At 65.4% G+C, this 13,320-nt stretch overlaps 1 protein-coding gene across 1 annotated transcript; it reads right to left on the bottom strand.

Annotated features, from left to right (window-relative positions):
* Window positions 1–659: 659 nt before the first annotated feature.
* Window positions 660–13,289, bottom strand: LOC122191902 (collagen alpha-1(I) chain-like; the record flags this gene model as incomplete). The annotated part of the gene is made up of 38 exons (XM_042892308.1): window positions 13,204–13,289; window positions 13,031–13,099; window positions 11,897–11,941; window positions 11,548–11,601; window positions 11,378–11,431; window positions 11,209–11,262; window positions 11,050–11,103; window positions 10,844–10,897; window positions 10,668–10,712; window positions 10,421–10,474; window positions 10,287–10,331; window positions 10,083–10,136; window positions 9,776–9,874; window positions 9,639–9,683; window positions 9,452–9,550; window positions 9,130–9,183; window positions 8,936–9,043; window positions 8,713–8,766; window positions 8,530–8,628; window positions 8,357–8,410; window positions 8,176–8,274; window positions 7,908–7,961; window positions 6,389–6,442; window positions 6,238–6,291; window positions 6,092–6,145; window positions 5,920–5,964; window positions 5,740–5,838; window positions 5,504–5,611; window positions 5,168–5,275; window positions 5,002–5,055; window positions 3,308–3,415; window positions 3,046–3,099; window positions 2,836–2,943; window positions 2,689–2,742; window positions 2,463–2,570; window positions 2,095–2,377; window positions 1,060–1,250; window positions 660–965 (listed from the first exon to the last, which is right to left on the bottom strand). Coding segments are annotated over exons 2-38 (3,120 nt in total), but the record flags the coding sequence as incomplete, so codon positions are not given.
* Window positions 13,290–13,320: the final 31 nt, after the last annotated feature.

Consider the following 13,320-nt stretch of genomic DNA (forward strand, 5'->3'; position numbering starts at 1 on the left):
CCCCCCCCGTGTCCCCTTTGTCCCTTGTCCTCACGTCCCCATTTCCCCCATCCGCGTGTCTCCCACCCCCTTGTCTCTATGCTCCTCCCTACGTTCCCTAACCCACATCCCATCTCCCCATATCTCAGATGCTCCCCATCCCAATGCCCCTCATTCCTGTGTCCCTGCGTCCCCAGATCCCCCGCGCCCCCATCCGCCATCCCCTGTCCCCCATCCAGATGCCCTCCGCCCCAATGCCTCTCGTTCCTGTGTCCCCGTGTCCCCCATCCTTGTGTCTCCCATCCCCAATTCCCCATATCCTCCATCATCCCCATGTCCCCCACCCGACCCCATATCTCCATGTCCCCACGTCCCCGTGTCCCTAGGTCTCCATCCCTATGTCCCCATACCCATGTCCCCCATCCATGTGTCTCCCATCCCCATATCCCCATGTCCCCGGTCTCCAAGTGCCCCATCCCCATGTCCCCCAACCATGTGTCCTTCATCTCTTAGTCCCCATGTCCCTATGTCCTCCATTCCTATGCCCCCCATCCCCATGTCCCCATGTCCCTCTGTCCCTCATTCCCATGCCCCCCATCCCCATGTCCCCATGTCCCTTTGTCCCTCTCTCCCATGTCCCCCATCCCCACTTCCCCCTCCCAAACATCTCCCATCCCCACATCCCCATGTCCCCCATCTCCAAGCCCCCCATCCCCGCGTCCCCCGTCCCCACAGCCGCTCACCGTGCAGCCATCCTCGGTGACCCCATAGGTGAAGCGGCTGTTTCCTTCGGCCCTGATCTCGATCTCGTTGGCTCCCTGGAGCAGCAGAGCCTTCTTCAGGTTGCCGGTTTCCTGGTCCATGTAGGCGACGCTGTTCTTGCAGTGGTAGGTGACGTTTTGGGTGGCCTCGGTGGACATCAGGCGCAGGAAGGTCAGTTGGATGGCAACGTCAGCCGGGTTGGAGCCCTCACCGCCGTACTCAAACTGCGGGCAAAGAGGCGTTAGGGACCAGATGGCGCTGCATCACTCTGCCCCACATCTCCCCCCCTGCATCACCCCCTGGAGCCCATCGGCCCACCTGGAAGCCGTCGCTCATCGTCTCGCCGAACCAGATGTGCTTCTTCTCCTTGGGGTTCTTGCTGAGGTACCAGTTCTTCTGGGCAATGGTGGCTTGCGTGGGGTAGACGCACGTCTCGCCTGTCTCCATGTTGCAGTAGACCTTGATGGCGTCCAGGTTGCAGCCCTGGTTGGGGTCGATCCAGTACTCGCCTGCGGGGCAACAGATGGGGTCAGGGGGCAGAGAGGGGCTGCGGGGTGAGGAGGGATGGGGGGAGGTGAGGAGTGGAGGCAGGATATGGGGAGGGGCGTGAGGAATGACCAGGAGGGGAGGGGGTTGAGGTGAGGAGTGGCCATGAGAGTTGGAGTCAGAGGTGAGGAGGAGGAATAAGGGATGGGGATGGTGAGGGGGGGCCACGGGAGATGAGGATGGAGGTGAGGATTGGCCAAAAGGGGTGGGAGGGGAGGAGGAACTGGGGATGGAGGTAAAGGGGAGGAAGAGGAGATGGGGACAGAGGTGAGGAGAAGTGATGGAAAGCGGGGGTAGAGGTCAGAAGAGAAATAAGAGATGGGGATGGAGGTAAAGGGGAGGAACAGAGGATGGGGATGGAGGTGAGGAGCAGCCACTGGGCACGGGGATGGGGAGAGGAATAGTCCATGGAGATGAGGACGGAAGCGAGGCAACCACGAGGAACAGAGGATGGAGAAATAAGAAGTGAGAAGCTGTGAGAGGTGCAAAATGGGAGGAAAACCCATGAGAGATGGAGAAAGGAGGTGAGAAACGGCCGTGGGAGATGGAATACAGAGGGATAAATAAGGAACAGCCGTGAGAGGGGGAGGATGGAAGGATGAAGGTGAGGAAGAGCCGTGAGAGACGGAGGGGGTGGGTGAGAGCATCCAGGAGGTGAGGGGTGGGTGGGAAAGACGGAGGCAAAGATCCGTGGGTGATGAAGACGGAGGGACGGAGGTGAAGGGCAGATAGGAGGGATGGAGGTGGGAGCATCCAGGAGGGACGGAGCTGAGGAGGACCCTGGAGGCGCTGCTGGGGGGCACTGACCGCTCTTCCAGTCGCCGTGGCACATCTTCAGGTCCCGGCAGGTGCGTGCAGGGTTCTTGCGGGTGCCTTCGGGGCTGCGGATGTTCTCGATCTGTTGGCTGAGGCTCTTCAGGGTGGTGTCCACCTCCAGGTCACGGTCGCGCATCACGTTGGCATCGTCGGCTCGGTAGTAGCGGCCGCCGTCGTGCGCCTTCTCTTGGGGTGGCTGAGGCAGGAAGCTGAAGTCGAAGCCGCCGCTGGGGGGGCCGGGAGGACCTGGGGGGCCAGGAGGGCCGGGGGGACCCTGCAGGAGGAGGAGGAGGAGGGCGGTGAGAGTGGAGCGAAGGCAGCAGATCCGGGTGGGCAGCGGCGGTGGGGTGGATACGTACAACAGGGCCGACTTCACCGGTGCGACCGCGGGGGCCGGGGGGGCCAATGGGGCCGGGCAGACCATTGAGACCGTCTTTGCCGGCGGCACCGGCGGAGCCAGGAGGACCCTATGGGAGGGGAGAGGTGATGAGCACAGATGGGACCCCAGCGCCGTGGGGGGACGCGTCCCCTGTGCGGCCCCACGATGCTCAGCCCTGGATGGATGTCTGTGCGTTGGGGACTTACACGTGGACCGGCGGGACCAGAAGCACCAGAAGGACCTTGTTCACCAGGAGCGCCCTGTGCAAAGCGGGGCAGAGAGAAAGTCCTGTGAGCATCTCAGGACGTGGGGCAGCACCCGCTGCTGCCATCCCCACACCTGGTGGCACTTACAGGAGGACCAGGTGGGCCCTGGAGACCGGAGAAGCCTCTGTGGCCCTTCATGCCTCTGTCACCCTGTTCACCGGTTTCGCCTTTGTCACCACGAGGACCTTGGGGACCCTATGGGAGGAGATGAGCTGAGCACAACCTGAACAGCACGCCGTCCCCACGTCCATGGAGACGAGGAAGGACGAAGGACAGAGGAGGGGGGCACCAACTTACAGCAGGACCACGAGCACCAGCGGGACCAGGGGGGCCGGCGGGACCAGCGGGGCCCTGGGACAGGAGGGAAGGGGATGGTCAGAGCATCGTCCCACAGCAACACCCCAAGTGGGACGAAGGGTCGCCTCCCCCCGGTGGGCAGCCCCCTCCTGTGCCGGGATCCGAGCGCAGGGACAGTTCTGACCCAAACCTCAGTGCTCAGATGGAGAACTGGGGCTGGGAGGGAGCGGATGGGGCTCTCCATGAGCAGAGCAGCACTTACGGTCTCACCGCGATCTCCATTTTTGCCAGCAGGACCGACGGGGCCGGGGGCACCGGGGGCACCGGGAGCACCAGGGGGGCCGGCAGGGCCGGTCTCACCACGGTCACCCTGAGAGGAGGAAGAGGAAGAGGAGGAGGCAGAGCAGACATAAGCGTGGATCAGCACAGCCTCACCACCCCAACCCAGCACCCCACCCCTGGGCACTCACCTTGGGACCAGCAGCACCGTCACGACCGGGGGCACCTTCAGCACCGGGAGCACCCTATGGGACAGCAAGACCCCCCGAAGCCCCTCGTTAGGATGAGGATGCTAACGAAGGGGGGACCCATCGCTGAGCCCAGCACCCACGGGTGCCACGAGCACCTCCAGCCTTCACCCTACCTCACGGCCAGCTTCACCAGGGGGACCAGCAAGGCCAGGGGGGCCCATGGGGCCGGGAGGACCGCGTTCACCAGGGGAACCTGAGGGACCCTGCTTGCCGGGTTCACCCTATGAAGAAGAGAGCGCAGAGGCGTCGGACACCAGGAGCACCCATCAGCCACACGGTGAGCTGGGGGGTCCCACGGGGGTACTCACAGAGGGGCCGGGCAGGCCGGGGAAGCCTCTTTCACCTCGCTGTCCTGGGAGACCGACGACACCGCGCTGACCGGCGATACCTTGGGGTCCGGGGGTGCCGGGAGCGCCCTGGGAGGGACGAGCAGCACCTCAATGTGGGCACCTCCGGATGGAGGGCAGAACCACGGGGTGACACGGCCTGGTGTCCGTGGAGGGGTCACGCTGTGGGGTGACTTACAATGGGACCGTCAGCGCCGGGGGAGCCTTTCTCGCCAGGGGGTCCGGGGGGGCCAGCAGGGCCAGGTTCACCGGGGCGGCCAGCGGGGCCGGTCTCACCACGGGGTCCTTTGCCACCTTCCTTACCGCTGGGGCCGGGGGGGCCGGGAAGGCCGATGTTACCCTGGGTAAGGGGGGGGAGTGATGCAGTCAGACCCCCCCGCAGGGTGGCTGCGCGGTGCCAGCGGCGTCCGGTGCCAAATGGGTCACGGTGGCCACGTGGAGCTGCCTGGAGCTCTGCCCGGCATCCACACAACAGCACGGTGCCAGTGGCCCCCCCACCCCCCCGTCCCGCCGCTGCTGTGGGGCGCAGCACTTACGGAGGGGCCGGGGGGACCGACTCTTCCAGCAGCACCAGGGAAACCAGTAGCACCCTGCAAGGGAGAAACGCTGCGGTCAGGGGGGGCTGCACGGAACACGGGGGCACCACCAGGACCAGCGGCCAGGAGGGAGGCGCTCACCCCACGGGGGGGTACAGCTTTGAATTTGGGGGGGAGGTGGGAGAAACGAGCCGTCTTCACCCACTGCACCTCCCACCCCCTCATGGGACCGGCCCCCATCCCCACGCATGATGTTACCGGCCCACACAGCTCCCATAGTTTGGGGGCGAGATGCAGGAGGGGCTGAGCCACCCATGGGTGCACACACCCACCTCCCCCCAACCTGGGGAGCCGTGCAACCCCCCCCCCCCCAAGATCCATATACTTACAGGGGGGCCAGCACTTCCGCCAGGCCCGGGGGGGCCGGGCGCACCACGGGCACCCTAAAGGGGGGGGGAAAAGAGGGATAATGGCCGTCACATCACGAATGGGGTGGCCAAGGATGGCAGCACGGCTGAGCCATGCGGTGTTGCAGACACTTACAGGAGCACCACGGGCACCAGTGGGCCCAGCAGGGCCGGGGGGGCCAGCTTCACCCTGACGGAGGGGAGGAAGAGGAGAGAAGGCCGTGAGGTCAGAGCAGCGGTATGGGGTTGGTGTGGGACGCGGGGACACCTCCCCATAGCATGCAGATGAAAGACGTCCCCACCTTGTCACCGGGAGCACCAGCGGGGCCGGGGGGGCCGATGGGGCCGGTCAGACCGCGGAGACCATCTTTGCCAGGAGCGCCGTCAGCACCTTTGGGACCGGGGTCACCCTGCGTGGGGGGAGAAGGCACAGAGGGTCACCTGTGGGGTACGGCCCGGAGCGTCCCACTGCTCTGTGCCCCATAAGGACCACAACCCCCCCCCCCCATCCCCTCGGCTCAGGGAAGTGCCATGCTGGGATGCCCCTCCAGGTGGTGAGCGGCTGTGGGAGGGGAGGGGGCTGCAGGCAGAGGGTGAATGGGGGGCATTGGGAGCCGGGGGGGGGGGGGGGCACGCACTCTGTCACCCTTGGCGCCTGGCAGGCCGGCAGCACCGCGTTCTCCGGGCATCCCCTGCAACCCGGGGGGGCCTTGGTTTCCGGGGGCACCGGGAGCACCGGCGTCACCCTGGGGAAGAAACACAGCGATGGAGGTTAGTGAGAAATCAGCGCCGTCTCTGCAAGAGAGAGCCGCGTTCCGGAGCCATCCCCACCTCCCTCCACCCCCCCAAAAAGCAGAACCCCCCCCATACCCACCTTAGCACCATCGTTTCCGGGAGCACCGTTAGCACCACGAGGACCCTGGGGGCCGGGGGGGCCCTGGACACCGCGCTCACCGGGGAAACCTCTCTCACCCTGCAGGAGGAGGAGAGGAGCTGAGCGCGGCCGTTTGGAGCAAGGGGGGGGAAGAAGGGGGGCTGTGGGGCTTCAACTCACCCTGGCACCGGCGGGACCGGGGGCACCAGCATCTCCGGGGACACCCTATGGATGGGATGGAGGTTATGGGGTGGAGGTTATGGGGTGGAGGTTATGGGGTGGAGGTTATGGGGTGGCGCATTGAGGCACCGTCTCGGGCTGATGTCCGTAGGGATGGTGATGGGGCACTCACCTGCTCACCAGGTTTGCCAGCCTCTCCTGGGGGGCCAGCAGGGCCGGGCAGACCCTGCAGGGGAAAAAGAGGAGAGATGGGGGGTGAGAATGTGGGGTGCAAAGGGGGGGTGGCACCGCTGTCACCACGAGGTGTCGTCCCCTCACCTGGAAGCCGGGGGCTCCGGCGGGACCTTGTTCACCTCTCTCTCCAGCGGGACCCTGCAGGAGGGGGGAGAAGAGTGAGGGGGGGGGGGGGGGGCGGCGGAGCACCCACTGCATCAGTAGTGCACGGTGAGGGGGGGACACAGATACTCACAGTGGGGCCGGGGGGACCCTGGGCACCGGCTTCACCATCCTTACCAGCAGCACCCTGAGGGGGGAGGAGGGGCTCAGAGCACTGCGTGCACCCATGGGTGCTGGGAGCGCATGGGGCAGAGAGCTGTGAATCTATAGGGCTGAGCTGTGAGTCTATGGGGCAGAGAGCTGTGAGCCTATGGGGTTGAGCTGTAAGTCTATGGGACAGAGAGCTCAGAACTTATGGGGCTGAGCTGTGAACTTATGGGGCTGTGAGTCTATGGGGCTGAGCTGTGAGCCTATGGGGCTGTGAGTCTATAGGGCTGTGCACTGTGAGCCTATGGGGCTGTGAGTCTATGGGGCTGAGCTGTGAGCCTATGGGACAGAGAGCTCAGAACTTATGGGGTTGAGCTGTGAACCTACAGGGCTGAGTCTATGGGGCTGAGCTGTGAGCCTATGGGGCTGTGAGTCTATGGGGCTGTGCACTGTGAGCCTATGGGGCTGTGAGCCCCATAGATTCATACACTGTCAGTTTATGGAGCCATGCTGTGAGCCCATGGGGCCGTGCACTGTAAATCTATGGGGCTGTGCTGTACTGTGAGGTTATGGGGCTGCACTGTGAGCCCGTGGGGTTGTGCTGTAAATCTATGGGGCTGTGCAAGACTGTGAGATTATGGGGCTGTGTGCTGTGAGTCTGTGGGGCTGGGCTGTGAGCCAATGGGGCTGCGCACTGTGAGCCTATGGGGCAACGTGCTGTAAGTTTATGGGGCTGTGCTGCGAGTCTGTAGGGCCAAGCACTTTTGTGAACTTGTGGGGCTGTGCTGCGAGCTGATGGGGGCCGCACGCTGTGAACCTACAGGGCTACAGCGTGAGCCTATGGGGCTGTGCCATGAGCCCATGGGGCCCTGCACTGGAATTCCATAGGGCTGTGCACTGTGAGCCTATAGGGCCACGTGCTGCGAGCCTATAGGACTGTAGTGGGAGCCTATGGGGCTGTAGTGGGAGCCTATGGGGCCGTGCACTGTGAGCCTATGGAGCTGTGCAGTAAGCCTATGGGGCCACGTGCTGCAAGCCTATAGAGCTGTAGTGGGAGCCTATGGGGCTGTGCTATGAGCCTGTGGGGCTGTGCACTGTGAGCCTATAGGGCCACGTGCTGCGAGCCTATAGGGCTGTAGTGGGAGCCTATGGGGCTGTAGTGGGAGCCTGTGGGGCTGTGCACTGTGAGCCTATGGGGCTGTGCACTGTAAGCCTATGGGGCCACGTGCTGTGAGCCTATAGAGCTGTAGTGGGAGCCTATGGGGCTGTAGTGGGAGCCTATGGGGCTGTGCTATGAGCCTATGGGGCTGTGCTATGAGCGAGGTGTGGGGCAGGACAGAACTGTGGCATCCCTGGAAGGAGATTCCTGCCACGTCTCCTCCCTGCTGCCCTGGATCCTGAGCTGCTGGCAGCTTCCAGCCTGGACCGACGGCCACCAGAGCTGCTGTTCCCAAACCCCATTTGGGGTTTTCTGGCCCCATAGATCTGCCCCCAGGAATACTCACAACAGCACCAGGGGGGCCGGGAGCTCCTCTCTCACCGGGTTTGCCAGGCTCACCCTAAAAGCAAGAGGAGTGGGGTGAGATGGGCGTCAAAATCACAGCACCGTGGGATGGACCCCCCCTGAGCCCCCCCCCCCCCAAACTGTGGGGCTCTGTGAGACCTGTGCCACAGATCTGACATGAAATCCTCATGCACCTCGTGCACCCCGAACCTGTGGGCAGACCAAACCCCCCCCCTCCCCCTTTGAGCACCCCATCCATGCGCACTCACCGCAGCACCTTTGGGACCGGGGAAACCCATCACACCAGCTTGACCTCTGGCTCCGGGGGGGCCGGGGGGGCCGGGGCGGCCATCTTGACCAGCGGGACCCTGAGGTGGGGAGAGCAAAGAACCCGTCAGTGAACTGCACGGTTATGGGGCAAGGAGGGGGGGGTCTATAGGGGTTACTTACCGGGGGTCCGGTTTTGCCGTCGGGACCGGGGCTGCCGGGGCTTCCAGTCAGACCCTGGGAGGAGCGTTAGGGCCGGGTTAGGGCACGGGGCTCGGGGGGGGGGCTTTGGGGGTGGACGTGGGCAGGGCCGGCGGTTGGCTCTGCCCGCCGCACGGTGCCCTCGCCGCGCTCACCTTGGCACCGGGGAGACCGGGTTCTCCGGGGCGTCCGGCTTCACCGGGGGATCCTTTGGGGCCGACGGCACCGGGGGAACCGCGCTCTCCGGGGGGACCCTGAGAGGGAACGGAGGTTATCGAGATCCGGGATGGGGAGGGGGCGCAGAGCTGCGCTCACGCAGGAAGGAAAGAAAAACCCACCTTGGGACCGGCGATGCCGTCAGCACCGGGGAAACCGCGGCTACCGGGAGCGCCCTGCGAGGGATGGGAGAACGGTCAGAGCGGGGTGGGGGGACCCTATGGGGCACAGCCGTGGGGCCGAGCAGCCGAGATGCTCCAAGGAAACCTCGAGGTGCGTGGGATGCCGCGGGGACATCGGCGTTTCCATCGGGCTGAAGCCGGGGGGAGGACAAGGCGGACTCACCCGTTCTCCTGCAGGACCGGGCAGCCCAGCAGGGCCGGGCTCTCCACGAGCTCCTCTCTTGCCTTCCTCACCGGCGGGGCCGGGGGGGCCTTGAACACCAGCGGGACCCTGCGGGGGGAGAGCGGGGTGAGCGGCCGCGAGGAGACGCTGAGCCGGGGCTGCGCTGAGCGTCGGTGGCTCCTGGGGACACTTACGGGTTCGCCTTTGGCTCCGGTGTCACCTTTGTTGCCTGGAGCGCCGGGTTCGCCCTGGGAAAGAGGAGGGGAGATGCTCAGAACCGTGTTGGTGGGAGCGGGGAGGGGGTGCTGAGCCCCCCCAGCCCCGGTGCTGGCAGCTCGTAGTGCCGTGGGGGTGCGGAGATGCGCCCGGTGGGGCGGTGCACCGATGGACCAAAGGATGGAGCCATCGCAACGCCATCGCCTCGGTGCCCCATCTCCATCCCAGCGCTGGAACGAAGGGCTGAGAGCCCACCACAGGGCGGGAGGAGGGATGGAGGGGGGATGCGGGGGTACTCACGCTGTTCCCTTTGGGTCCGGGGGCACCGCTGGGACCTTGGGGTCCGGAGGGACCGCGAGCACCGGGGAAGCCGGGGGCACCGGCGATGCCAGGAGCGCCCTGAGGGACAGGCAGAGGGGCGGTGAGGGCGAGGGACCCCCGAACCGGGAACCGCGTGCGGCAGCGCGACGCGGCACCAACAACTCACCGTAGCGCCTTTGGCACCGGGTTGACCGTCGGCACCGGGGTTACCCTGGTGGAGAGAAAGAGGAGGAAGAGGAAGGGTTACGTGGGAGCCCGAGGGACGTGAGGCTGAAGGGCGGGACGCCGTCGGGGGGCACTCACGGCGGGACCGGCAGCGCCAGCTGGGCCGGGAGGACCGGGTTCGCCACGGGCGCCTTGGGGACCTTCGCTACCGCGAGCACCTTGGGGACCTGTTTCGCCCTGGGGAGGAAGAGGAGGGAGGAAGAGTCAGGGCCGGGCCGCCCGCAGCCGCACCGCTCCTCCTTTCCGCGCAGCGCAGCCGTTGGCGGTGCCGGCCCTGTTGCCACCGACGGGCGCTGCGGAGCACGGGGGAGGAAATCCCCCATCCCACCTCCCCCAAAACCCCCAGCCGGGCTGTGGGGCCGCGGCCGAGGGGCGGAGGTCTTACCTTAGCGCCAGCAGCGCCGGGGAAGCCGGGGGGACCCGCGGGACCGGTTGGGCCCTAAGTGGGGGGAGAGGACGGATGCGTCGGACGAGAACAGCGCGGCGCATCGGGCTTACCGGGAAGCGCGGCTCTGGGACGGGGACCCTTGGCAGGAGACCCCCCCACCAGGCCGGGCCGTGGGGAGCTCGGAGGGTTGGGGGCACTCACAGGAGGACCGGCAGCACCGGGAGCACCGTCGTTACCGCGAGCGCCCTGAGGGAGAGAGGCGGCCGTGAGCTGCTGCGATGGGGGGCGCGATGGGGTGCCGGGGGGGTCCGAGCCCCGGGTTCCCCAATACTCACAGCGGGACCGGATGGACCGGGGCGGCCTCTCTCGCCGGGAAGACCGCGAGGACCCTGCGGAGGACGGAAGGGTCAGGGTGGGCTGCTTTCCCTTTAGCATCTCTGTGCCCCCTGCCCCCAATGGTGCTCTCGTTGCTAAGCCCCCCTCCCCACACCTCCCCTGGGGATGCAGCCCCTCAGGGGGCACCGTGTCCCCCCCCCTTCACTGTGTCTCCCAGCACCCACCCAGCACCCACCCAGCACTCACCATCTGCCCAGGAGCGCCGTTCTCTCCAGGGCTGCCAGGCTCACCCTAGGACAACAAATAATCATAACAATAATATGCAAATAAAAAAATTGGGGTTTTCTGCCCCAAAGTGGCAGCAGCCGGACCCCGCAGTGGGGGTGGGTGGCTGGGTGAGCTGCTCCAGCAGCTCTGCTCACCTTGGGACCAGCGGGGCCGGGCTCACCCTTGGCACCATCCAAACCACTGAAGCCCTGGGGGGCAGAGGAGGGGGGTCAGCGTCAGTGCCTCCAACCCCCCACCCCCCCCAACTCATTGGCTGGGTGTTGGGGTTCCACGGGGGTTTCCCCGGCTTGGGGGTGCTCTCAGTTCGCCCCACATCTCATGGGGGGGATGCAGAACTCACTCTGTGTCCCTTCATGCCCGGCAGACCAGCAGTTCCAGGGAGACCGCGTGCGCCCTACAAGGAAAGGCCGTGGGGTGACACAGAGCCACTGGTCCCCGTGCCCCCATCCCTTGTGTGCTGTGCACGCCGTGGGCCCCCCAACCATGGGGGGAGCCTCACCTGGGGGCCAGGGGGTCCACGCTCGCCAGGACGGCCGGGTTTGCCAGCTTCACCCTATAGACAAGGACACGGTTGGTGGCACAGCCCCACAGCACCGAGCCCTCGGGGGGGGAGAGGGGGGGTCAGTGCCACCAGAAAGGGAGGGGGGGTCCGACCCACTGCCACTTACATCATCGCCGTTCTTGCCAGGGGGGCCAGCGGGGCCGCGGGGGCCCATGGGTCCCTAGGAGATAAGAAAGGGGTGTGGGGGGGGGGGCTGTGGGGTGCAAGGCTCCCCATTGCTGCCCCTTCCCAGCAGTGCTGGGGGTTGGGGGGCACAGCTGCAGTTCCTGCACTTACGGAGGCACCGGGCTCGCCGGGTTCACCAGGGGGACCTTGGAAACCTTGAGGGCCCTGTGGTTCAGTGGGGGGAAGAAAAAGGGGGGAAAATGGGTCAGAAAAAGGGAAAGCTGGGTCTGAAGACCCCGATGATGAGTTCAGACCCCCCCACCCCCACCCCATGTGGATCCCCATCACTGTGGGCTTCCTTATGCATGGGAGGGGGGGGATGCTGCATCCTGCCCTCATCCAACCTGTGCCCACCCCTGCCACCAAGGGCACCCACACCAAAGGGTCCCTGGGGGGCTTGGCCCCAAAAATGAGCTGAGGAGGAGGAGGAGGAGGAGGAGGAGGAGGAGGAGATACTCACAGGAGCACCAGGAGGGCCAGGGAGACCACGGGGTCCAGCAGGGCCCTGGGGGGGGAACAAGGAGACAGAGCTGAGCGCGTGCCACCCCCCTCCCCATCCTTGTCCCATTGCTGCATCAGCACCCCATCCCCACCCCATTCCTACCCCACTGATGTCTCCACTGCCACCCCATTTCTGTCCCAGCGCCATCCTACACCCATCCCCAGCACCTTGGCTCCTTTCCGCCCTGCTGATGTCCCTCTTGCCCCCCTCACATCTCTGTCCCCTGCACCTATTTCAGTCTCCGTTTTACTGCTGCCTTATTGTCACCCCCCACTGCTGCCTTTCTGATGTCCCCATACCAGCCCAATCCCTCTTTCCATTGCCACCCCATCCCTGTCCCATTGCTACCCCTCTGGTGTCCTTATTGCTACCCATTACCCACCCCCATCTCCACTCCATCCTTGTCCCACCGGCACCCATCCTCATCTCTGTCCCCATCACCACCCCTTCTTGTCCCCATTGCCACTCCATCCCTGTCTGCAATCCTACCCTATTCACCTCTCCATTGCTACCCAACCCCTTTCCCAGTCACCATCCCCTTGCTGACCCCATCGTCACCCCTTCTTGTCCCCATTGCCATCCTATCCCTGCCCCCATTCCCACCTTACTGATGCCCATGTTGTTACCCAGTCCCTTTCCCTATCACCACCCCTTGCTGTCCCCACTGCCACCCAGTCCCTCTCTCACTGCTACCCTACTGACATCCCCATCACCACCCCCTGTTGTCCCCATTGCCACCCCCCATCCCTCTTCCCCTTTCCATTCCACCTGACCCCATGGCCACCCCATCCCTGTTCCCAGCACCACCTCATCACTGTCCCCATTGCCACCCCATTTCCATCCCCATTGACATCCCGTCCCCGCTCCCCTTGTCACCCCCATCCCTGACCCCATTAACACCCCATCCCTTTCCCCTTGCCACTCCACCTTTTCCCATTGCCACCCCATCCTTATTGACACCCCAACACCGTCCCCACTGCCACCCCATCCCTGTCCCCATTGACACCCCACCCCTGTCCCCATCACTGACGGCCCTGCAGCCCCCAACTCCCTCCCCCCACACCCCACCTGCACCCCCAGCCCCCCACTCACCATGGGGCCGGGCACCGCCATGCCACCCGATTTCTCATCATATCCGTAAGACATTTGAGGAGCGAAGTTCTGTGGGGCAAAGGGAGAAAAAGGGCTGAGCAGGAAGGGGGGGGGACGGGACAGAGGGAAACCCCAGCCATGGGTTGTGCTGATGAGGACCCCCCCATACTCACTCCGCCGAGGCCTGGAGGTCCTGGAGGGCCTGGGGGTCCTGGGAGGCCAGGCTGTCCAGGGATGCCATCTCTGCCAGGGGGGCCGGGGAGTCCCTATGGGGGGGGGAAAGGGGGGGG

Source organism: Lagopus leucura, unplaced genomic scaffold, assembly GCF_019238085.1.
Source record: "Lagopus leucura isolate 7727_CA_CO unplaced genomic scaffold, USGS_WTPT01 231-1_obj-0_obj, whole genome shotgun sequence".
Taxonomy (NCBI): Eukaryota; Metazoa; Chordata; class Aves; order Galliformes; family Phasianidae; genus Lagopus; species Lagopus leucura.